Genomic DNA, 26,597 nt, shown 5'->3' with positions numbered 1-26,597 from the left:
AAGCGACTCAGAGCAGAACACCGGGGTGGTCGGTAGATACACTCGACACGTTGCTGATACACTCGTCTTTGCAGATTTACCACTTTTTATCTAAAAATGGCCACTGAAGTTTTGGACGACCATGAGATGAGGGAGGCCCAGAGGGACTATCTGGACTTTCTGGACGACGATGTAAGTACTGCACTTTTATAGCTCGAGCTCGTTGAGGAGTAACCTGGTCCTCACACTGGTCTGCAGTAGACTCAGCCAGGTGAGTTAACTAGGATAGTCCAGCTGTTTTAACAGGTATTCCAAATATTATACACCTCGGTGTGACACACCATCGCTGTGCGCTGATTCGAGCGGGTTTAATGGTCAGTAAACGGACTAAGACGTGGTATGTGGTGTAAATAGGTGCCATGCTAAGCTACCGAGTTAACAAGGACAAAAGCCAATGCTAGGCCTCCACTCACACCAACAAACCCGCCGTGTAAAAGCTGCTTAGACACGGGTTGTGTTAGTTAAAGTCAGTGTATTTCTGTTTTATCAGCAAGGCATTAGCCAGGAATCAGTATTTTCTCATTTTAGTGTAATATGTTCGTCAGTGTGTAAACACACAAGGCAGACGCTGCAAACAGAGCACTGAAGAACCACAATGTGGGACAGTAAAACAGCAGTTTGCCTCTTGTTCTCCAGGGTATATTTTGGTTTGTCCATCTGAATTTACGAGACCAAATCATAAGGTATATTATACAGCAACTGCATGAAATAAATGTAAATTTTCGATCATTTATTTTTTTCTAAAAGCTGTCCTCAAATGAACAGAACATGTGTTTTATGATCTACACATATTACTATATACTTACTGTTTACTGCTGAAAGCCAAAAGTCTCAGACACTCTTTGTATTATTTTATAACGGTAATTTTTACAGAGGTGATCACTGAAGAGACGCCGTCTGTTTATAGTTTATAGCCCAGATTTGTGGAAAAACGGCTCGACTTTCAGTTGAAAAACAAACTGAGTTCAGCTTCTTTTATTATGAGGGTTTAAAATCACATCACCATCTATTTGACTGGAAAGAAGAGCATCATACGATACCCGGCTGATGAAATATGAAAGTTATGAAGAAGTGCGTTTTGGAACCACCGGTGGTCTCAAGGAAGAATAAGTGAATAAAATAAAGGCAGCTTTTAATGAGGGTCTTCCTTAATCAACAAAAATGGGCCAGTTAAAGGTAACAGTTGTTGGCCTTTCTTCCTTTTCACACTTTTCAGAGACTTGTACAAGCGCATATTTAGTTACATATAAGCACATACATAGACACCCTTATATAAAATGTTTACATCACAGTATCCATCCATCCATCCATTTTCTAAGCCGCTTCTCCGTCAGGGTCGCGGGGGGGAGCTGAATATTTATTAAAAAGTCAATATTTTTGAATTATCTCCAAGAATTGGCCCACCTTCACAGACATTTATGAAATAGATGAATTTCCAGAATGTTTGCGACACAAGCTCTTCCATAGTCCCAGTGTTATTACAGCAGTAACAACATGTATTTGTCTTTAAATTAAAACATAGGGGTAAACATCATATAAAATTGTCAAATTCGCCTCTTTTGCTCTTCGTGAAATCCGATAGACCAAACATCTTCTCCTAATATGTTTAGACAGCTCCTCCTTGTAATATATTAAAACATATTTTCTTCTCGGCTGAGGGTCGAATTTCATTGATACAGTTTTTCTCATGAGTTTGTTACCTTCTCTAACCTAAAACTAACCTTCTGTACACAAAGAACACGTCTGGACTGCTGTTACAGTCACGGCCCGCTGTATTATTATGAGCCAGAGAAGTTGAGGAATCGGTGTTTGTCGTCTTTATGTGTTTTTATTGTGTTTTGCAGCAAGACCAGGGAGTCTATCAGAGCAAGGTTCGGGATATGATCAACGAGAATAAATTTCGCCTCATCGTCAATATCAACGATCTGCGGCGCCGCAACGAAGCTCGCGCTGCCAAGTACGTACTTCACTAACAACGACTTCACATTTCCCCTCATCCTGAATTCACATCACACCAACTATCTGAATCATCTGAGATCCACATAACAGCCTGTTGTCTTTGCATGAAGTGATTCGAGGTAATAACTAGTTAGTTACAGTCTGTTAAAGTGAGTAAACATGAAGGCGTTGTACTTTTATGATTACTGTCAAATCATACTCAGGCAGTATTTGTGAGACAGAAAATATATTTTTATTGAATTTTGTGACTTAATTTCATTCTGAGATATTGGTTCAGCATCTGAAGTGCTTTATTGTTACTTACAGCTCTTACACTCTTAAAAAATTTGGTTCTTCACGGGTTCTTTAGTAAGGGGAATGCTTCTATTTAGAACCCTGAGTTCTATATCGACCCATTTCATGCTTAAACAGTTACTTGCAGGGTGAAATGGTTATTCAGATTGTTGGATGTATAGATGTATAGAACCTTTTTCAAAATATATATGCATATAGCACTGGATTTTGCACTGGAAAGGGTTCTGCTGTTGTTACGATGTCAAGCTCGTAACAATAGAATGCTTTTTGGTGCTGCAAAGAACCATTTTTAAAATGGTTCTATACAGAATCATATACAACCCTTTCTCCATCAATCTGGGGAAAAAAATCACCACGCACCAAGCGGTTCTCTATAGAACACTAAATAGAACCACTCACTTAAGAATCTAAAGAATCCTAGAAGAACCATCTTTTTAAGTGTCTACTTTTAAGCAGTAGCACTTTATATTAGAAAGATTGATGGTACCTCCCAAACATAATTTCCTGTGGGTTTAGTGGCCGAGTGTACTAGGAAGTTCGACCGCTGCCCTATAGGGAACGCAGAACTTCGCCCGAAATGTTTTTTATTCCCGGAGTTTTTTTGGTGCTAGCTAGTTGCACTGTAAAAATGGCTTGTCGGTTCAGTCTAATAATTACTTTATGTGGTAACGAGTGAATTGACCAGTTTTATTTAACCCAAATAAGCACTTTGAATAAGGAATTCTTTCAGAGCCATTCCTGATTTGTAGAACTCAGTCTGTTTTTCCATTGTGTGCTAGCAGTTGTTTTTACTTGAATTTGTTTTTAGACTGCTCTTTCTCCCTTTGCATGCTTCCAGACAATGTTTTAAAGATTAGTGGTACCCCTGCAGTGCCACTGAAGTTAATGGCAGTGCTTTGTTTTTCAGACTAATGAACAATGCTTTCGAAGAGCTCCTGGCCTTCCAGCGTGCTCTTAAGGACCTGGTTGCTTCTGTGGATGCCACCTACGCCAAGCAGTTTGAGGAGTTCTTCATTGGACTGGAGGGCAGCTTTGGGAGCAAACATGTGACCCCGCGCACCCTCACGTCGCGCCTGCTGGGGAGCATGGTGTGCGTTGAGGGCATTGTCACCAAATGTAGGTCTCAGCTTGTAGGACATTCTTGTTGTTTTGCTTAATTGTAAATATCGGTCAGAAATCTTCTGACTAGCAGCCTGTTTTTTTGCAACACCCTTGATATAGCATTACTGTAACACCACAAGTGTAACACTGATGCATAAATGCCTTATAACTAGATTATAACTTAGCAGCCAAGACCAGCAGGTAAAAGAAACTCCAAGGGTCCTTAATATCCTGGAGGTTTATGCCTCTAATCCAGAAATATTAAAATAAATATTAAAAGGGAGCCAATAGATGTATATCAGGTATTTGGTGACATTTTCACAAAACACTATCACAGTGTTTCATGTTTTTTTTTTTTCATATATTTGAGTTTTGATAAGTTAGAGTAGGCAGAGAAGCAGGTAGAGTTGCTAGTTTTAAAAACACTATCAGCAAATAAACATAGTGTTTTTATTCACTGTTTTGTTTGCTGCATTTAAACTTAGTAAACATATTATTCTCTTTATTATGATCAGATTATATCATGATTGCAATAAAATATCACCATAACGCCCACCCGTAATGTCTCCCCAAGACCCAAGAGTCTAAACAACAGGACCTAAATGTATTAAGGTAACGTAATTACAGAAAATGTAATGTGTTTTTGTTTTCATTCTCCAGGCTCTCTGGTGCGGCCCAAGGTAGTGCGAAGTGTCCATTTCTGCCCAGCCACTAAGAAGACTTTGGAGCGTAAATACACAGACATGACCTCATTGGATGCTTTCCCTTCAAGTGCCATCTACCCAACAAAGGTATTCCCATCAGCTTTCACATGGTAACGCCGAGCACATTGGGAAGAGTCTAGCTGCAGAGCTGCAGTACCGCACTGGCAGCCCTGCACTCTCAGCTCTGGATATGATGTCATGTAAAGCTGAAGAAGTTTATCATTTGTAACATACAGAAGCCATATCAGCAAGCTAATAAACACCCATTTCACAACCTCAGTTTTCTCTTTATCTGGCACTTGGAACACACACGATACAACAATGTGTAAAATATCGCCTCACTTATGCTTGAAAGCAGCACTACTACGTACTGAATACACTTTGGTGCTAAAACAAAAAATGTCACTCAGAAGGGCAGGAAAGTGTGACTGCAGTTCTGAACTGAACCACTAGAGGCGTACTTGTAAAGAGTCCATATTGTGGGTCTGAAAGTAAGGGTCCAAAAGTGCGGGACTGTGGGCCTGCCGTTTGATACTACTGAGAACATTGTGATCTGAGACTTCAGTCGTGTAGAACTCTGTTGTGCATCCACGCCCAGCATGATTTTTTTTCTTTGGTGTCAATTAGGATGAAGAGAACAATCCACTGGAGACAGAGTTTGGCTTGTCCATCTATAAGGATCATCAGACCATCACGGTGCAGGAGATGCCGGAGAAAGCTCCTGCCGGCCAGCTGCCCCGCTCAGTGGACATCATTCTGGACAATGACATGGTGGATGCGGCCAAACCGGGTGACCGCGTGCAAGTCGTTGGGACCTATCGCTGCCTGCCTGGCAAGAAGGGTGGCTTCACCTCTGGCAACTTCAGGTACAATCACTCTTCTTACAGTTTGAAGATATGAAATTATAACACAGCTGTGGCTCCTTTAAGCCCTTAACCTTTTACTAAATGCTACTGTAAATTACTGAGATATAAGGTGTGTAGATAGAAGAGGAATGGAAATCTGGACATATTTGCAGGTTTTTAGCTTCAAGGCGTTTGTTTGTGTTACTTTTATTTTATTTTTATTTGACAGGAACAATACAGACAAAAATTTCTACTCAAAAATGTGGAAAATAGGTTTATATTTGTAAATGCATTAAGGATTGAGTTAAACTGGGAAGCTCATTGTTTTTGTATTCACAACAAAAATCGACTTCTGCAGTATAACTACTTTATAAAAGTAAGTAATTGACTCTCAGTCTGTAATTTTTATAGTTGTGCATGAGCCAAAAATGTTGGGTGAGTGGTCTGGCATCATTATTATTCTCTCTGTCTGTTCAGGACCATTATGATAGCCTGCCAAGTGAAGCAGATGAGCAAAGAGGTCACTCCGTACTTTTCTGCAGATGACGTGGCGAAGATCAGGAACTTCAGCAAGTCTCGCACAAAGGTGAGAAATTGGGGAAAAAGATGATAATAGGTAGTGATTTATGATACTGTATTATTACTGTATGCTGTTGTCTTATTTTTTTTAAAATTTATCTTAATTTTTGTTGTTCAGGACTGTAAAGCAGGCCACTCTATAACTATGTGCTCTTCTACTATTCTGCATGACACTATTGCTCGGATTTAGTTTCTTTTTTCTTGGATGTTGGTTTAAAAAGTTTTAAAAATAAAACTTAGTCAGTTTTCCTCTGTCTTTTGCAGAATGTGTTTGACCAACTGGCCCGCTCTTTGGCCCCCAGTATCCACGGGCACGAGTATATTAAGAAGGCCATTCTGTGTATGCTGCTGGGTGGAGTGGAAAAGGTTCTGGAAAACGGATCTCGCATTCGTGGAGACATCAATGTTCTTCTCATAGGTTTGGATTCAATTTGGTTGAACAGACTTTTGACATAAGTGTACACTTCTAGTGTTTACTACATCGTAAGAACAGCTGTGGAGAACAGCCTTGGATGGGCAATAAGATTGCTAATTCAAACAGTACTACACAAGTGTTGTCACAAAGCAACTTTACAGAAAATCCAGTTTCAGTCTCCAAATGGGCGAGTTAAGGGTAGCAGTGGCAAGAAAAACTTTTAGAGTAGAGGTGTCCAGTCGTATCCACAGAGGGCAGCTGTTTCTGCAAGTTTTCGTTCCAAATTAGCGGGAGCACTTCTGATTCTACTAGTTTAATCAGCTCAGCCATCAAACAAATGATCTTGTGATCTCCTGCTTTGTTGGAATGAAAACTGTGGCCCTTTGCGGATAGGATTCGACACAACTGCTTTAGATATACCAAGACTCAGAAGTGGGGAACCCATACCTCTAGTTGACACCATACAGCAAAACAATAATAGAGCAATAGCTAAATGAATAAAAGATTTGACGATAAATACAAGAATGAAGAAAAAGAATAGTCTGTCGTTGGACAAAAGTGTTTAGAATAACCAGTTATAATTGCTGACTGTAAAAAGACGATAACAAAGAAGTAACAAATAAGAAATTTTGGTCGCTGTTAGAATTGTGTCAGTGAAAATAGGCATTAGAGCTTCATGAAAACATGAAGATGTCATGAAGACAGTGTGTGATGTTCATGTGTCATTTCTCAGGTGACCCCTCTGTGGCCAAGTCTCAGCTGCTGCGGTATGTGCTGCATACCGCTCCCCGTGCTATCCCCACCACAGGCCGTGGCTCATCCGGAGTGGGTCTGACTGCTGCTGTCACCACTGATCAGGAGACAGGTACTTTATTTTGAAACAGGGGTCTTAAGGTCTTCAGATTGTCCATGTTTTTGCTCAAACTGAAATCACAATGCATGTGGATGGAGCAAAAATGTGGTCTATCTGCGAGACCCTGAGCACTGCTATTAAGACCACTAGTCTAAAGGAATGTTGGGACAGTGACTAAGCTGGCCTTATGTAGTTATTCAGTAGTTGCTATGAAACTAATATGAGTGGGAAATGGAAGTGTGGGCCTGCTGACTAAACTTTAGAGTTTAAGGAGTTTGTGGACCTCTTAACTCCTAAAAACTAATATGTCTAACTGTAAATGATGTTTGGGAACAACAGTTAACATAATCTTTTTATGATAAAAATAGTGATAAGAATAATTTTATATATATATATATATATATATATATATATATATATATATATATATATATATATATATATATATATACACACACACACACACACACACACACACACACACACACACACACATCACTGGCCACTTTATTAGACCCAATGAAAGGTTGGACCCCCTTTTGCCTTCAGAACTGCCTTAATTCTTCATGTCATACTTTCAACAAGGTGTTGGAAACATTCCTCAGAGATTCTGTTTGGTTATTTGAGTGACTGTCGTCTTTCTATCATCTCGAGCCAGTCTGCCCATTCTCCTCTGACCTCTCACATCAACAAGGCGTTTTCCTCCACACAGCTGCCGCTCACTGGATATTTCCTCTTTTTCGGACCATTGTCTGTAAACCCTAGAGATGGTTGTGCGTGAAAATCCCAGTAGATCAGCAGTTTCTGAAATACTCAGACCAGCCCGTCTGGCACCAACAACCACGCCACGTTCAAAGTCTCTTAAATCACCTTTCTTCCCCCATCCTGATGCTCGGTCTGCACTTCAGCAAGTTGTCTTGACCACCTCTACATGCCTAAATGCATTGAGTTGCAGCCATGTGATTGGCTGATTAGCTATTTGTGTTAACAAGCAATTAAACAGATGCACCTAATAAAGTGGCCAGTGAGTGTACATTAAACTTATATTGCACATTTCAAGAACCCTAAAAACAATTAACAAAAGAACAAAGAACACCAGAAGACACAAAACCAGACAAAAGAGAAGGAGGCAGGGTAAAGTTTTATTGATAGGTTAATGTGTGCGTAATCAGCGACGTCCTTTTTGGAGAATCTTATTTAACAGTTTTTGTTTATTGTTAATAAAGGATGCTGTTTTTACATTGTTGTAGGAGTGTTATGGCTAGTAACATTTGACTCTTGCTGTCTCACGTGTCTTAGGTGAGCGTCGGCTGGAGGCTGGTGCCATGGTGCTGGCTGATCGAGGCGTGGTCTGCATTGATGAGTTTGACAAGATGTCTGACATGGATCGTACTGCCATTCACGAGGTTATGGAGCAGGGACGTGTCACCATTGCCAAGGCGGGCATCCACGCCCGTCTGAATGCCCGCTGCAGCGTTCTGGCAGCCGCCAATCCAGTCTATGGAAGGGTGAGCACTTCATATGATCCTAATAAAAATGACTCGTATGCTCTTGACTGTTGTACCCATGGGGGGTTCAAATGTGTTGTCAAATCTCAGTTAAAAGTCACTATAATGTCATATATATTCTGTTTCTAGGAATGATGTCTATTCATTTGTGAGTGTGACTCTTTCTCTCTTTTTCTTTCTGTTTCTCTCTCTGCAGTATGACCAGTATAAGACACCAATGGAGAATATTGGCCTGCAGGACTCCCTGCTGTCTCGTTTTGACCTGCTCTTCATCATGCTGGACCAGATGGATCCTGAACAGGACCGGGAGATCTCAGACCATGTGCTGCGCATGCATCGCTACCGGGACCCCCATGAGCAGGAAGGAGCAGGTATTCAAGCTTCAGCCAAACAATTTAAAGTGGTCTCATTTCTCAGCTCTGCTGAGTATTACCTTTGAGAACAGAGGTAGAGTTCAGTTGCATAGTAAGCTGTTGGACATGGGTGGAAAAAGATATCAGGCGAATATCAGCATTAAATGCTTTATTCGCTGGGAAAAAAGGAATTAATCTGGTCTATGGTTTCTATATTGCAATCAGAAATAAAAAAGTGCTATTGTGCCTTTTTGAGTTTGCAACATGTCATAGAGTGAGTTGTAGATAATTGCATTCAGCATGTGTGTTATGTGTATGTTGCAGCACTGGCTCTGGGTGGAGCAGTAGATGTCTTGGCCACTGATGATCCAGATGCAGCTCAGGAGGCAGAGACAGAGCTGCAAGTGTATGAGAAGCACAACAACCTTCTCCATGGCAACAGAAGGCAAAGGTAAAACCTGTGTTCTTAATGTTTTTTTGTAGTTAAGGAAGTACTTGTTTTCAGACCAGTTGAATAACCTAGGCTAATTATTTAACCACATGAGCTACAGCTCAAACAGCTGAGGTATTCTTAAGGAATGGGAGTGTGGTACAGTTTGAATCTGCTAACAGGTCCTGGCCATTTAAGGGGTTAAACCCCCTACATGGTCATGGGTCCACCGGTGGTCACAGAGTGTTATTGCACACTTCTGTAACCTAAGCATAATTCAGCCTGTTTGCATTGAAGGCCCTGTAGTTGCTGAACTAAGGAACTGGTATGTAATAAGCTTGGAATTTTAAGGGGTTAATGAGAGACAGTTGTTACCAGGAGCCTATTCCATATGTATCAGTGAGCTAATTGTATGAGTATACTTCTAATCTAGAATTAGTTCTCATACTTATGCATATGTGTCAAATAGATTGGGATACAAAGGTCATAAATTGGTCCTAGATCATTAATTATACTGAAAGGTCTCATGCATGTGGCTTCTGTTCTCTTCACGGACAGAGTGGTGAGCAAAGAGTTCATGAGGAAGTACATTCATGTCGCCAAAGCGATTTCCCCTGTACTGACCCAAGAAGCAGCCAATCACATCGCAGAGGAGTACTCGCGACTGCGCAGCCAGGACCAGCTTGGCTCTGACATTGCTCGGGTACGAAGAGCACACCTACACTATACACTGACACCTACACAGTCATACTTTCTCTGGTGTTATACATCATCTTTTGAAATGTTCCTGGATGCATTTATGTGAGTGTACACGGTCACTAATTTTTGTTACTTCAGAAGCTAAGTATATTTTGTTGTCGTAAGTCTGGGAGTTAGCTATTTATTTGGAATCTTTCCACTCCCATGGTGCCCAAAAGGCTTACTAACTTAGACTTCCCGCCCCTCCAGACGTCCCCTGTCACAGCCAGGACTCTGGAGACTATGATCCGTTTGTCCACGGCTCACGCCAAGGCCCGCATGAGCAAGTCTGTGGAGCTTGAGGACACAGAGGTTGCAGTGGAGCTTGTTCAGTTCGCCTACTTTAAAAAGGTATGAAAGTCTTACTCTTTCCTCTGTTGGTATCAAAGAACAAGTTTACTTAGGCCCTGCATGTGGTTCCACGCTTCAGCTCCTCCTTCTGAAAACTAAGCATTACTTTCGTAGCAGTTACTGAATAACAGATCTTGAGATTGATATCTGAGCTCAGGGTGTAGCAAAGATTACTCACATAGATTCTACAGACCATATGTGATAGACATAAATGAAATGTTTAAAAAATATTTATTTCTGTTGCATCTTGTAGGTTCTGGAGAAGGAGAGGAAACGTTCCAGACAGGGAGAACAGGACTCAGCATCTGAAGATGAGGAGGAGGAGGAAGGTCAGGACACCCCTCGGCAGCAGAGGAAGAGGTCTGGTTACTTCAGACATTCTATAGGTCCCCAATCGGTCCCCTGTTTGCATGATCAGCTTATCTCAAGCATAATTTTAAAGAATTGTATCTAGCACATAAACGCATATAGTTGTATTTTCCCTTGGCTGTCCCAGAGTGTACAATGTTTTATCTCTTTTTCTTGCATGTGTGATTGTTGTGTAGGAGGCGCCGTTCAGCTGAGCGCAGGCCATCACAGGGCAGTGAACCCTATGATCCATATGACTTCACCACTGAGGCAGATATACCTCAGAGTATGTTGAGTTACATTATATTACAATCAAAATGGAGTATATTAAAATGCCTCACCTCATCATCTCATTTTTTAGTTGCCTCTGCAAGTGGTCATTCATTGACAATGCTTTTCCCCCATGTGCTCAGTCCAATCTCCTGCCCCTGCAAGGCCTGCTGAGGAGCCCATGGAGACGCCTGAGCAGAACGGTCACTCAGAATTATCAGCGGACAGGTAGGTGCTGGCACCTCGAAATAGGCATTGATATAACAAACAGTAATACATTTTAAACAGACAAATTCTTCCCTTAGTTTCTTCTTGAAGTACCTTTTTGGGGAAAAATATTATTGTACCTGGAGCTGTTTAGCCACTGGTTGTTCTTGCTTAGCACCATTTTGGTAGCCAGTTTAAGGCCCAATCCCTTTTCCTCTTTTTACCCCTACCCCTTGATTTCGAGTGTCACTCTAACCCCTTGGACCTGAGTTACAAGGGGTAGTGGTTGAAATCTTGCCGTATGAAGTAGGACAACCCTCAAAAAAAAAACAAAAAACTTAAACTTGCTTCATTAACATTAACACTAGTGCTGCGCTGTAGGTGACCCGGCCCGAATTCAGTGATGGTGTGTTTATGCTTCTTATGAAGAAAACGACCAGAATACATTGAAACAACATAAAACTAATATAAAACAATGGTTACCGTAATGGAGAAAATTCTCACATTTGTGGTTTCTTTGGTCGCTCGTGCAGCCATCTTGCCATTTTTTCTCTTTTTTCATATCACTCTGTTTGGAGTGAGTCTCTGAAAACCCTCAGTTTGGAGGGCCATGTAGTCCTAACACTTCACCCTACCCCTCTATCTCAACAAAAATTGGAACACCATAACCCTAGACGTGAACGTGCAAAACACAGGGCTGAGGGCCAGGTGGTAGGGGCGAGGGGTGAAGTTGGATTGGGCTTAAATATCTAGTTGTAAAGTCATCACAGTCTGGGCTTTGAGGTCAACATGAATCGAAAATCACAGTTCATTTTCCTTTTATACTGGTTTATTACGGAGTAAAACCTGCTATCAGGGAGGATCCGTATGTTCAGTTAGTTATACTTCTCAATTATAAGCAAATCTCTTGAAACATAATAAGGGCTTGTTGAGGTTACATTACAGTATCTGCTGAGGTTTAGAATAAGGGCAGATGGCGGATAAAGTATCACTTCAGTTGCGTTTTTACTGTCTTGCCCTATAGTTAAAATTATTTTTTTCCAGGCTGAAGGAGTTCAAAGCCGCATTGCTGGAGGTCTTCCGCTCTGCACACGCTCAGTCCGTGGGCATGAATGCTCTGATGGAAGGCATCAATAAGACCTGCCCCACCCCCTTCGATCAGGCTGAGGTCCGTGCCGCCCTCGGACGCATGCAGGATGATAATCAGGTCATGGTAGCCGACGACATCATCTTCCTCATCTAAAGAGGAAAGCGTGAGGAGGAGAAAGAGAAAGGAGGAAGCTCTAACCTGCAGAATGTGGACATTTGTCAGGGCTTGGTCCGTTTCAGATACGTATAAGCAAGATGTTTATTACCCATAAATCACTGTGCATATTTAAATGCATGTTTTAGTTTCTTTGTTCAAAGACAGTTGCTCGCCTTAATGTGCACATTAACTCATCTAACTCAGTCTCACAGGTGCATTTCCTTGATTTATTGTGATTGTTTTATCTGCATTGCATTTTAAGAGTTTGGCCAAACACTTGTATATATTGCTTGTTCAGAGGAGGGTTAAAATTGCTGCCCTATAGAAAAACTGAAAAATAAAAAAAGCAATTTTGTTAAACGTTTGTGTTGCATATTCTTATGTCCTTTCCTGCGAACTTGAGGCAAATGAATATTTATTTTAATTGAAATAATTTTTTTAGATATAGAGGTAGTCCTTTTTCTCATGTAAAGGTATGTACTAGAGAAAGCTTAATACCTATATCTAAGTATCTGTTGTTTTCTGATACTGATAGTGAAACCTTAAGCATTGGCCAATATTCATGTGCTGTTTTTCTTTTAAAACTGCTAAGCTTTAAAATGAGCTATTTTTAATTTAAATACGTCACTTAAGGTATAAAAATATATATATAAAATTTAAGTGGAAAACACCCTACAGGCTGATCCAACTTTGATGTGATGTCCTTAAAACAAGTCAAAATGAGGCTCAGTATTGTGTGTGGCCTCCACGTGCCTGTATGACCTCCCTACAATGCCTGGGCATGCTCCTGATGAGGTGGCGGATGGTCTCCTGAGGGATCTCCTCCTAGACCTGGAGCAAGACATGATGTCCCAGATGTGCTCGATTGGATTCAGGTCTGGGGAACGGGTGGGCCAGTCCATAGCTTCAATGCCTTCATCTTGCAGGAACTGGTGACACACTCCAGCCACATGAGGTCTAGCATTGTCGTGCATTAGGAGGAACCCAGGGCCAACCGCACCAGCATATGGTCTCACAAGGGGTCTGAGGATCTCATCTCGGTACCTAATGGCAGTTAGGCTACCTCTGGCGAGCACATGGAGGGCTGTGCGGCCCTCCAAAGAAATGCCACCCTACACCATTACTGACCCACTGCCAAACCAGTCATGCTAAAGGATGTTGCAGGCAGCAGATCGCTCTCCACGGCATCTCCACACTCTGTCACGTCTGTCACATGTGCTCAGTGTGAACCTGCTTTCATCTGTGAAGAGCACAGGGCGCCAGTGGCGAATTTGCCAATCCTGGTGTTCTCTGGCAAATGCCAAGCGTCCTGCACGGTGTTGGGCTGTGAGCACAACCCCCATCTGTGGACGTCGGGCCCTCATACCGTCCTCATGGAGTCGGTTTTTAACCGTTTGTGCAGACACATGCACATTTGTGGCCTGCTGGAGGTCATTTTGCAGGGCTCTGGCAGTGCTCCTCATGTTCCTCCTTGCACAAAGGCAGAGGTAGTGGTCCTGCTGCTGGGTTGTTGCCCTCCTACGGCCTCCTCCACGCCTCCTGGTGTGCTGGCCTGTCTCCTGGTAGCGCCTCCAGCCTCTGGACACTACACTGACAGACACAGCAAACCTTCTTGCCACAGCTCGCATTAATGTGCCATCCTGGCTGAGCTGCACTACCTGAGCCACTTGTGTGGGTTGTAGAGTCCGTCTCATGCTACCACGAGTGTGAAAGCACCACCAACATTCAGAAGTGACCAAAACATCAGCCAGAAAGCAGAAAGGTACTGAGAAGTGGCCTGTGGTCCCCACCTGCAGAACCACTCCTTTATTGAGTGTGTCTTGCTAATTGCCAATAATTTACAGCTGTTGTCTATTCCATTTGCACAACAGCTGTGAAAATGATTGTCAATCAGTGTTGCTTCCTAAGTGGACAGTTTGATTTCACAGAAGTTTGATTTACTTGGAGTTACATTGTGTTGTTTAAGTGTTCCCTTTATTTTTTTGAGCAGTGTATATCTTAGCTATTACTACTACTACTACTATTAATAATAGCAGTACAATAATTTTATAGGTAGTCTGACCAGAGGAGGATGGGTCCCCCCTTGTGAGCGTGGGTTCCTCCCAAGGTTTCTTCCTCAGCTCTGAGGGAGTTTCTCCTTGCCACTGTTGCCTCTGGCTTGCTCACATGGGGGTTTTAGATTCTTGTTAAAACTTTGTCTTTGCTGGAATTCTGTGAAGCTGCTTTGTGACAACATTAGTTATAAAAAGTGCTACAAATAAATTTGGTTTGATTTCATTTGATTATGTCGCTGATGTCGAACCAAAACCTTGTATATCCAAAATAATAACTTTACAGGAGAAGGAAAAAACATACTTATTGTATTGTAAGTCATGGAATCAGACTTTTTTCCAAGTCTTATATATATATATATATATATATATGTATATATATATATATATATATATATGTATATATATATATATATATATATATATATATATATATATATATATATATATATATATATATATATATATATATATATATATATGACATATGACTTCTTCTATATATATATATATAGTGGGGCAGTTGTTGGCTCGGGGTTAGGGAACCAGCCCTGTAGGTGGCCGGTTCGATCCCCAGAGCTGACAGTACATGACTGAGGTGTCTTTGAGCAAGACACCTGACCCCCAGCTGCTCCCTGGGTGCTGCAGATAGGGCTGTTTATTTGACGATGATAGTTATTGGTCTTTGGTTGTTAGAAGTCTTTTTCTAAATCTTTTAATCATCTTTTAAACTCCAATTTTGGAAATGTCTGTTTTCGATTTATTTTTCTTTGACTTTGCCTTCGTCATGCAGGAGGATTTATCTTTTTGGAGATGTCGTCTGAAAAATGAATAACTTGCGCTTAATGGCTGTTTTGACTGGAAATGAACTAAATGAAGGTGGTCTCTGGCTTTCACACTGTACTATATATACCCTATTCTCTGTTAGCTCGCAAAAGCCAAATATGGACAAAGTACTTCACCGTCTCTCTTTAGAGCCCTATGCACTAGTTGCTGGGGCGTCATGTAACTGTTTAACTGTCACATTTCCTCGTCTGACCTTATACAGAAGTAGCTGGCGTAGGCAGAAGCTCTTTACCATAACCACTAGTAACACTGTGTATCAGTGCTTGGATCTGTTCCATGGTGTATCAGCAATAACTTGCTCCTCAAGTGCACATAAACCTCCAGAGAAACCTACACAGAAAATAGCAAGATAAAAGTCTCTTGAGCCTCCTGTGTTTATAAATATATATCAATGGGTCATTCTACAGAAACGTCCATTTTTGTGTCCCTAGCATTGACCCCTGATCCCTAGCATATTCCACGTGAAAAACATGTCAGGGTTACAATTTATTTATATTTTAAAATAAAACAATGTTATTTTAACAATTACACTTTCTTGAGCCATGAATTCAGTCACATTGGTTTTTAAATCAATTATACGGAATTCCAAGCACCACAGAAGAGCTCGTCATCACAGTCATGTGCCATATTTTGACTGCAATAATCTACACAATATAAATTAAATGACATAAAGAAAACAAATGGCAAATAAATATAATAAAATCTATAATGAAAGTTGTGGTCGCCAGGAGTCGTGTCACTGGTGTTACCGCGTAACAGAAAATCTCTTGTTTTGAAATAAAAATCACACCGATGACATCACTTGACTTCCTTTCACCTGTTTTCTGAGGATCTATGAAGAAAAGCTGAGTGCTTTTAGTTGATGTCACTGGTGTGACCGACTTTATTCTTAGGAAATTGTGAAAAAATGAAATACAAATGGATTAAATTGCATATTTTATTGGATGTTCCATGATTAACATGTGGTTTTATGTAGCTGCCATTTTGTAAAATGGATTTTTCATTAAAAGTGTCTCTGGTGTTACCTTTCTTATGTGCAACACCAATGACGATCAGTAACACCAGTGACTGCTATGACTAGACAGAGAAGTGGACATTTCTGTAGAATGGCAATAATCTCTAATTGTACATTTATGTGCGGTCTGTTAGACAGTCTGTTAGAGGCACAGCTTGCTTAACGCTGTTGTCGGAAGAAAACCTCGTATCTCCAAAATGGTAACTTTACAGGAGAAGGAAAAAACCTACTTTAATTTGAATGTAAGTCAATGGAACCAGACGTCTTTCCAAGTCATTTTGGGCCATTTCTTTTCGTCCATTCATCATGAAATTTACACACAGTGTAAAGAGTAACAGGCTTTTTCAAACTATATCAAAAACTGAAAAATGGCAAAAATGGAGATACGAGGTTTTCTCCCGACATCAGCAACATGTTTGAAAGGACAAGTGTGCCATGAACAACCATAAATTTATAAATGTGAACATGTATTTATTATATTTATTAATGGTGTACTATAATATATTACTCAACCCTACACCTGCTGCTGAAGTGGCAGTGCATATTATTAGTCCTATAAAGGGCTGGATTATTAAAATAAGCCATATAAGTATCAAATATGCATGGACATAACAAGACCATCTCCTTTCTTCATAATGTCATCATCATATAGTAATGACTCAATAGATGATCTCTCCAACTGTGGCTTTAGTATTTGGCTTCGGCTGTGTTTCAAGAAGCCAATCAGCATTTTAGTGACCCAAATTTCGTTGAGTGGGTGAGACAGTGTCTACCGCCAGAAGCTGCTCAGTGGTGGTTGTGGTGCAGGAGAACGATGCATTCTGGCATATATATGAGTGCATCACTTAAAGTAAACAGAAACACATAGAGGACGTGACAGGATGAGTGCTGTCATATATTTCTTGCCCTCTGGTGCTGTGCTGGCTGTTTAAAGCTTCGCACAGAGTTTAAAGCTTAAATTGCATTCCAGTAAAAGTGTAATGACAATTACCAGTGAAACCTGGTGATAAAGCAGCTCAAGCTCAAGAGTGTCGAGATGCATTTGGCTCTGAGTTTCTCTTGGATGGTGGATGGTTAGCGCCGAGGCTGTAATTTGGGCCATATTTTGATCAGCCAATAAGGACTAATTCTAATAGCTGCAGTCCCACAGGACTGTATATATATATATATATATACAAGGTTTTGGTTCGACATCAGCGACATAATCAAATGAAATCAAACCAAATTTATTTGTAGCACTTTTTATAACTAATGTTGTCACAAAGCAGCTTCACAGAATTCCAGCAAAGACAAAGTTTTAACAAGAATCTAAAACCCCCATGTGAGCAAGCCAGAGGCAACAGTGGCAAGGAGAAACTCCCTCAGAGCTGAGGAAGAAACCTTGGGAGGAACCCACGCTCACAAGGGGGGACCCATCCTCCTCTGGTCAGACTACCTATAAAATTATTGTACTGCTATTATTAATAGTAGTAGTAGTAGTAATAGCTAAGATATACACTGCTCAAAAAAATAAAGGGAACACTTAAACAACACAATATAACTCCAAGTAAATCAAACTTCTGTGAAATCAAACTGTCCACTTAGGAAGCAACACTGACTGACAATCAATTTCACAGCTGTTGTGCAAATGGAATAGACAACAGCTGTAAATTATTGGCAATTAGCAAGACACACTCAATAAAGGAGTGGTTCTGCAGGTGGGGACCACAGACCACTTCTCAGTACCTTTCTGCTTTCTGGCTGATGTTTTGGTCACTTCTGAATGTTGGTGGTGCTTTCACACTCGTGGTAGCATGAGACGGACTCTACAACCCACACAAGTGGCTCAGGTAGTGCAGCTCATCCAGGATGGCACATCAATGCGAGCTGTGGCAAGAAGGTTTGCTGTGTCTGTCAGCGTAGGGTCCAGAGGCTGGAGGCGCTACCAGGAGACAGGCCAGTACACCAGGAGGCGTGGAGGAGGCCGTAGGAGGGCAACAACCCAGCAGCAGGACCGCTACCTCCGCCTTTGTGTAAGGAGGAACATGAGGAGCACTGCCAGAGCCCTGCAAAATGACCTCCAGCAGGCCACAAATGTGCATGTGTCTGCACAAACAGTTAGAAACCGACTCCATGAGGATGGTATGAGGGCCCGACGTCCACAGATGGGGGTTGTGCTCACAGCCCAACACTGTGCAGGACGCTTAGCATTTGCCAGAAACAACAGGATTGGCAAATTTGCCACTGGCGCCCTGTGCTCTTCACAGATGAAAGCAGGTTCACACTGAGCACATGTCACAGACGTGACAGAGTCTGGAGACGCCATGGAGAGCGATCTGCTGCCTGCAACATCCTTCAGCATGACCGGTTTGGCAGTGGGTCAGTAATGGTGTGGGGTGGCATTTCTTTGGAGGGCCGCACAGCCCTCCATGCGCTCACCAGAGGTAGCCTGACTGCCATTAGGTACCGAGATGAGATCCTCAGACCCCTTGTGAGACCATATGCTGGTGCGGTTGGCCCTGGGTTCCTCCTAATGCAGAACAATGCTATCATCCACCAATGCCACGTTGCACCACAGACTGTCCAGGAGTTGGCGAATGCTTTAGTCCAGGTCTGGGAGGAGATCCCTCAGGAGACCATCCGCCACCTCATCAGGAGCATGCCCAGGCGTTGTAGGGAGGCCATACAGGCACGTCATACAGGATGTGTTATTTGAGTGATCCCTTTATTTTTTTGAGCAGTGTATATATATATATATATATATATATATATATATATATATATATATATATATATATATGTATGTATGTATGTATGTATGTATGTATGTATGTATGTATGTATGTGTGTGTGTGTGTGTGTGTGTGTGTGTGTGTGTGTGTGTGTGTGTGTGTGTCTGTGTGTGTGTGTGTGTGTGTGTGTGTGTGTGTGTGTGTGTGTGTCTCGCAGTTGACTGTCATTAGAAGAAAATTTTGTATCTCCAAAATGGTAACTTTACAGGAGAAGCAAAACGTTACTTTACTTTTAATGTAAGTCAATGGAGCCAGACTTTTTTCTAAGTCATTTTGGGCAGTTTCTATTGGTCCATTCATCATGGAATTTACACACAATGTAAAGAGCAACAGGCATTTTCAAATTATATATATATACATATCATTTTTCACAGTACTGTGTGAAAGTTTTAGGCATCTAAGCAAATTTTTAAGCAAGTTAGGCTAGGCATGGACTGGCTAGCATGTTTGAGTTCTACTCAAAATTAATTTAAATTTTCACAACTGTAACAGTCCCTACTGAACCATTTGGAAGCAATGCAATAGTGTTCTGATTGTTTTGGTAGTGACAAAATAAACTGTTCAATCATTTATTTGAATAAAATAAACCTAATTAAAGTACAGTGCCACTCAAAGCAAAGGAATTTTAGTCCAAGTCAGTTAAAAGTCTAAAGCATGTTTTTAACTCTGATCTAATTTAGCAAAATGATTCATGTAAGTTACCACAGTGTGCAGTGATGTGGTGCTGCATGTGTTAATGGACTAGAACAGGAAAATGTTTAAAGTCAGTGTGAATTTGGAAATCATGACACATATTCTTTCCATACCGTGACGTATTTCTGAGTGAAATGTGGTATTGGCGGTCTCTGAGCTAGCTGAGCCATTAGTTTAGTCTAGTGGGGGTGGTGGGAGTCGTAGGTTAATCATGATATTACTGGTTCTTGTCATTTCTTTTTGATCAAAGATCTAAAAACAAGATTTTTGTCTCAAATATAATGATTTGTGATTGACATAACCAACTTTTCAAAGTAGCCACAAAATGCAATTTCTGCCTTTTTAAAGGTCCTTCAGATTTTGCACTATGCATTTGTTCTCTCTTCAGTAACATTACAAACCCTTGTATGTCCAAAAAGGTAACTTTACAGGAGAAGGAAAAAACCTACTTCACTTTTAATGTAAATCAATAGAACCAGATGTTTTCAAGTCATTTTAGGCCTTTTTTAATGAAATTTACACACAATGTAAAGGACAACAGTTATTTTGAAATGACATCAAAAACTGTTCCAAATGTTTTCATGGTTGAAGGTAAGCAAGCAAGTTAATGTTGATAAAAATAGTTTTATTCAGTTTAATTTTCTTATTGTGGCACTTGAAATATGATTGATATGAAAAACTGAATATTTTATCTCAGCACAAATGTCTTTGTGGAAAGAGGTGTGAATTGATTTCACAGCAGGTTTTGTCACATCCACGGTTTCACCTCTCATTGCTCACTAGCAGTTCAACAAAAAGTCAGAACATTTCTCTCTCTCACACACACACACACACACACACACACACACACACACACACACACACACACACACACACACACACACACATATTTAAAACATTAGACCTGGAAAAAAACTTTTGGTGAAATCATTGAGGCGTGTTGAAGTGTGTGCATAGTAAAATGCATTACATGTTTCCTGGATCCACTTCAAAATTCTTTTTCAAAGAGCTTCATTAGCTCTGTTTTTAGATCTATACTGTGTTGAAATGTTAACAAATTTGTCTCTTTTTGCTGCAGTAACAGCCTCTAGTCCTCTGAGATGATGTAAGGATTTGATTGCATTCAGCAGTGGTGGACAAAGTACATAAACCATGTACTTGAGTTAAAGTAGAGACACCCAAGGTAAAATATTACTCCAGTAAAAGTAGAAATAGAAAAGTATTTGCCTTCAAATGTAATTAAGTATCAAAAGTAAAAGTACTAAAAGATTAATTATGGCTCTAATGTTATTATTTTTATAACAAGACTCGCTTCATGAACTCATTTTAGGTAAAAATCCTCCAGCGTCTCTCTTGGTAAACCAGTCTTTTAATAGAACATCATTAATTAGTGATTATTATTAATACGTCTATTAAAATGATCATAAGCACAAAACACTGAAGGTAAACAGTTTCCATCAGGGAGAACCGAGTGGCTCTGAAATCACTTTTTACACACAAGCAAAGTTTCAGTTTCAGATTTATTTACAACTTAGTTCCAAGTTTAAGTTTAATAAAAACTGGCTTTAAACTCAGGATCACAAATGAGTTCCTTTACTATATTGATCTGTAGGCCTCTGTTCATAAACATAAACCAGTCCAAACTAATTTACTATAAAATGAAATGATGTTTGTATAAATTCAGAAAAAAGCCGCGTCAGTCACGACTGCATATTTCTATATTGTGCTCTATTTACACAAAGTTAGGTTAGTTCATCATTTATGTAACAAACTCTCCCAAAATTTTACACTGCTGCACTGACGTTGAACCGTGTGCTGCACTGGGTCAGTATGACCAACAGGTCAAAACAAGCTCTAAACAAAGTGACCGCTGTGCCCTGATTGGTGTTCTTGCTTCGCGCTTCTTTTGTTTTGACATGTTACGTTTTTATACACACAGAAACCAAAAGGAACGACAGATTTCTAAAAATGTAGTGGAGGAAAAAGTCAGATATTAGACTCTGAAATGTAGTGGAGTGAAAGTAAAAAGTCACCCAGAATGAAAAAACTTCAGTACAGATACACGAAAACAACTACTTAAGTACAGAAATTAATTAGATTTACTTCTTTACTGTGCACCCCTGGCATTCAGACACAAAAGGCATTAATGAGGTCAGAAACTGTTATTAGACAATTAGCTGAATTACAAATGCCACTCTAACTCATCTCAAAGGTACTGGATGGAGCTCCATCACTCCCAATTCCACTGGTCCTCTAGCTGACCTTAGTGTGCTCAGGTGCTGCTGCTCTAGAGTGTCCCATTCTGTTGCCAATGCTTTTCTATGGAGATTATATAAACCATATGGATGCAATTGAATGCCAGTGCCAACAATTGATGCAGATAAATTCAGTAATTAGAAGCGGTGTACATATATATGGGAATATTTTTGCAACATGCCATTAAGTAAAATTCCAGAAAAAGTATTGAAACAGTTGAATGAATCCCTGAATGGTACAAATTGCTGTGAAGAATCTGGAACTAGATGAAACTGATGGAGGAAAAAGCCTAAGGCTTTATTTTCATTGGGCCATATTGCTGCTCCTGACTCCATCCATCACAGAACACAGCTAAATTAGCTGTGAAAGGCAAGAGTTTCTCATGGGTCAATACTCAAATTCCTCTTTTTCTTATGTGCATGTTGCCACTGAGATGTATCCTCGGTGAACACAGAGCTGGTAAACTGTTTTACTGGTTTTTGTAGTGAACTAAAATACCCTGAGGTTAAATGAGGAAAACATTCTCTTTGTTTGTTCAAGTTCAAAAGGAAAGGAATGAAGTATGAAACTGAAGTATGAAGTAAGGAAGCCACATCGTGGCTTTCTACACATTTGTGTAGAAATATTGCCATTTCTTTGATGTTATTTCAGCTCAGAATTGTAATTGTAACCTCTCTTACACAACTGGATGAAAAGAAGATGATTCATGCTTCCTTATTAAACTTGGTTGCCTGAAACCAATAGCTGGCGTCAGAACGGAGGAGCTAGAGTGCTCACAAAAACTCCGGAGAAAATGTAGCAGAGCAGCCATTTTTTGCTTCCTTTACAATTCAAATTCTTAAAAATATTTTTATTCAAAATGAATGAAAATGCATGTTTATACATCTTGGTCTTCCTGCCTAAATATGTCCCACATACGGTATGAGATCAGGGGGAACCAGACAAAATGTTTTTTTGGAGAACTGAGATAAACTCCTTGTAGTTTATGTCATGTTTGTAAAGGTCTTGCCATATTCTCTGAGTTTAAGGGTTAAAGAAAAGGAAGTGTCGAGGTTAGTCGACCACATATTTAGATATTTTTAAAAGATAAAACAAGGAATGGAGAAAGAACCACATGTTCTACATAGAATAGGCCAACTTGGACCAACTGAGAACATATTACTGACCACTGCCGAGATCATATCATTAACAGTGCTGGACTGTTAAAAATCTCTTGCTTCACTTTTAAAGACCAGATCTTACCTCACCACCATTTACGCCACAAAAACCCATCACTGAAACACTCCAGCATTTCTCAATCTACTCCCTGTCTGCTGGGCTATCAATCTTGGACCAAAACCTTCATTTTTGAGTTTTGTTTTTATTGAGAGTTTGAAAATGTCAGGGTACCAAACAAAAAACGGAACATTTTTATTTCTAGAACACAGAAACACTATTTCCATCTGTGACACTGAGCTGCCATATGAAATGCTTTTGGTTGTACTACTGCTTCTGTAATATGTTTTATAGCTTATGTAACTGACATTTGCATTAATGACCTCAATCCTTCAAACAGTTTGTTCATGTTAGATGCAGTAATGTCAACCAGTGCATATTCCTAGTTTTAAAACACTGTGTTTATGAAAATTAGTCTGTCAATTGTTGAATATTTTAGGAGCCACTTATGCAGAAACACAAGTAGCTCCAACAGGTCAGAAACTTTTTCATGCAACTGTACATCCACGAAACACAGGAACAGTTCAGTGCTTGCTTTGTGTTTTGTTTTGTTGGGGATAAGAAACACATTGGTCTTTTTAAAAACTCTTACAATCCATGGGCCAAATGAAACTGAATTAAAACTGAATTAAAGAATAAAAATAAAAATCACATATAAAGTTATTCAGTATGAGGTAGAAAACATGTTTTATAACAGTTGTCCAGTGTCCAGTCTCAGGACTGAAGAGACTAAATTTGATTCTGAAGTAAATAAAAAGCATTTTTTCAGGAAAGGCATTCTGCCCTTACTGTTGATCTGACTGTATTTTGTTTGTTTGTTTTTAACATTGCAGAATATATGCATTATTAAAATAAGTACTTTATGTGCTCTAATAAGGGCTCTATATTCAGTGAATGTTTATTCTGTGGTTATTTCATCGTCAACACAGCAGTAATAAAGGGATATTTCACCTGTTTACTTTGGGGGCCACAAACATGAACCCATGAAGATGTAAAGCTTTAATCATATTAAATATACACATTATCAGATCCACTTACTATAAAGGAGCACTTTGTAGTTCCACAGTTACAGACTGTTTCTCTGATACTCTGTAGGCCCCTTTTTCCCTGCTCTTCAGTGGTTAGGACCCCCATGGACCCTCACAGAGCAGGTACTATACAGGTGGTGGATCATTCTCAGCACTGCAGTAACACTGATGTGGTGGTAGTGTGTTAGAGTGTGTTGTGCTGGTATGAGTGGATCAGACACAGCAGTGCTACTAGAGTTTTAAACACTGTGTCCACTCACTGTCCACTCTATTAGACACTCCTACCATGTCAGTCCACCTTGTAAATACAAAGTCAGAAACGAAAGCTCATCTGCTGCTGCACAGTTTGTGTTGGTCCTCCTCTAGTCCTTCATCAGTGGTCACAGGACGCTGTTGGCTGGATATTTTTGGTTGGTGGACTATTCTCAGTCCAGCAGTGGCACGGAGATGTTTAAATAAATAATGCATGAATCAATACTTAAAAATTTACAGTCTTCCTTTTACTGCAAAGCTACCAATTAGAATACACCAGGTTTTGTTGCTACAGCAATTACCGCAGACAGAAATTCTGTTCTGTGAATAGAACAGAATGTCTCAAAGCACAGTTCAGCATCTGCCCATTGACTTCTATTCTAAAAGAGTTTAAAGGCAGTACATTTTCTGTTCTTTTACTAAACACATGGCAACCCAACAATATTGTCCACAGTAACTGGTTGCATGCTTAAGATGCGGCAGATAGAGATTGGGTTAAAACTGCTTAAGTATTCCTTTAAGTGTCTGAGGCTGAAGGAGTCCACACATGACCCAAAACTGGCCGCTCTGTTGGAATCAAACGCAGTGAGATCTGCTCTGATTGTACTCCTAGATTAGATCTCACTGCGTTTGATTCCGACAGGTTGCCAGTTTTGTGTCATGTGTGGACTCACAGTTAGGTCACAGTTAAATCAGTGCACTCTGTGCGAGATACTGGCCCAGATAAGTAGAGCTTCTCAGCCGTACTGTAGGGGGAAATCATTTCTACATGTGTGTCTGTGCAGATATGCACCACTTTCAGAACGGAATCCAGTCACAGTGGGACAAACACACCTTCTGAATCATTATGCAGGGTTAAGTATCCTTAACAAAGGCATGACACTCTGAGACAACGATTCTTCAAGGACTGTTTAGTACAGATGATGGTTCTGTATAGAATTATTTTTTAAAATGTTTGTATATAGCACCAAAAAGGTTCTTCTGTTGTTATAAGCTAGACAAGAACCCTTTTTGGTGCTGTTTAGAACCCTATACAAAAATGTTCCGTATAGAACCACATACAACACATTCTTCATCAATCTGAAGAGCGATTTACTGATGCAAAGAGCAGTTTATACATGCAAAGGGTTCTTTGCGTGTTTTTGAGTTGATATAAAACTTCACTAAAGAACCCTTGAAGAACCATCTTTTTAAAGAGTGTTGGGACACTTTATACTGAGAGGACCTTTTAGATAAAACAGGTTACGATTAGGGACAGGGTTAGGATAAGGTTTTGTGTTGAGGTTAAGGTTAGGATTAGGGCCAGGGTGAGGGTTAGGTTTAGGGTTGAGGTCAAGGTTAGGGTTAGGATTAGGTTTTGTGTTGAGTTTAAGGTTAGGGTTAGGATAAAGGCCAGTGTGAGGGTTAGGATTAGGTTTTAATGTTGAAGTTAAGGTTAAGGTTAGGATTAAGGCCAGGGTGAGGGTTAGGATTAGGTTTTGGGTTGAGGTCAAGGTAAGGGTTAGGATTAAGGTTAGATTTTGGGGTGAGATTAAGGTTAGGGTCAGGATTAGGTCCAGGGTTAGGATTAGGGCTAGGTTTTGGTTTGAGGTCAAGGTTAAGGTTAGGATTAGGGCTAAGGTGAGGGTTAGGATTAGGTTTTGGGTTGAGGTCAAAGTGAGGCTTAGGATAAAGGTTAGGTCTTGGGTTGAGATTAAGGTTAGGGTCAGGATTAGGGCCAAGGTTAGGATTAGGGTTAGGTTTTGGGTTGAGGTCAAGGTTAGGATTAGGATTAGGGCCCGAGTTAGGGTTAGCTGTTGGGTAAGGTTGGTAATTTTGCTTAATAGAAATTAGGGTTCGGTTAGATGTATTCTACACATCTACTTAATGTAAATAATGTGTCAACAGAGCATCTACAAGATATCTACTTCAGTGTATTCAGATGCTTCACTACTGCTGCTTCACTGATATGTTGTTGATGTGTTACTAATAATCTATTAAGAGTTAATTAATCATCTGCTAAGGACCTCTCCAAATAGTGTTACTGAGTTTGGGGCATTGGCTTCAGAACAGAATAAACTGTGTGATCATTGAAATATAAAGTGCTCCTCAACATCCCCGGCAACAACCCCCACGCTGGAATGTACTTGACTGCTTTTATGTTTTTTTTTCCTTTTCAAACTGTGTCAAGGGGAGGAGATACAAAACAACACATGCTACCCTGTATTTATACCGTGGGGGACTTCTTTAA

At 40.3% G+C, this 26,597-nt stretch overlaps 1 protein-coding gene across 1 annotated transcript; it reads left to right on the top strand.

The window, feature by feature from the left end:
• Positions 1–12,600, top strand: mcm3 (minichromosome maintenance complex component 3). The gene is made up of 17 exons (XM_017718482.2): positions 1–171; positions 1,884–1,996; positions 3,200–3,408; positions 4,054–4,184; positions 4,725–4,963; positions 5,420–5,528; positions 5,786–5,939; positions 6,670–6,801; positions 8,089–8,297; positions 8,494–8,668; positions 8,975–9,101; positions 9,639–9,783; positions 10,029–10,169; positions 10,423–10,529; positions 10,715–10,803; positions 10,931–11,015; positions 12,039–12,600. The coding sequence occupies exons 1-17, from the start codon at positions 97–99 to the stop codon at positions 12,235–12,237; spliced, it is 2,439 nt and encodes an 812-aa protein (XP_017573971.1). The 5' UTR covers positions 1–96; the 3' UTR covers positions 12,238–12,600.
• Positions 12,601–26,597: the final 13,997 nt, after the last annotated feature.

This window comes from Pygocentrus nattereri, chromosome 4, assembly GCF_015220715.1.
Source record: "Pygocentrus nattereri isolate fPygNat1 chromosome 4, fPygNat1.pri, whole genome shotgun sequence".
Classification (NCBI taxonomy): Eukaryota; Metazoa; Chordata; class Actinopteri; order Characiformes; family Serrasalmidae; genus Pygocentrus; species Pygocentrus nattereri.
Note: the sequence above shows the minus strand (reverse complement) of the source record. Positions and strands in the feature narration are given on the sequence as shown.

Bases quoted from the DNA above. Each gene is read 5' to 3' on its own strand.
- mcm3 (XM_017718482.2), top strand. From the start codon at position 97: ATGGCCACTGAAGTTTTGGACGACCATGAGATGAGGGAGGCCCAGAGG. The intron at 6,802-8,088 runs GTACTTTATTTT...CACGTGTCTTAG, and splicing joins CACCACTGATCAGGAGACAG to GTGAGCGTCGGCTGGAGGCT. The intron at 9,102-9,638 runs GTAAAACCTGTG...CTTCACGGACAG, and splicing joins CATGGCAACAGAAGGCAAAG to AGTGGTGAGCAAAGAGTTCA.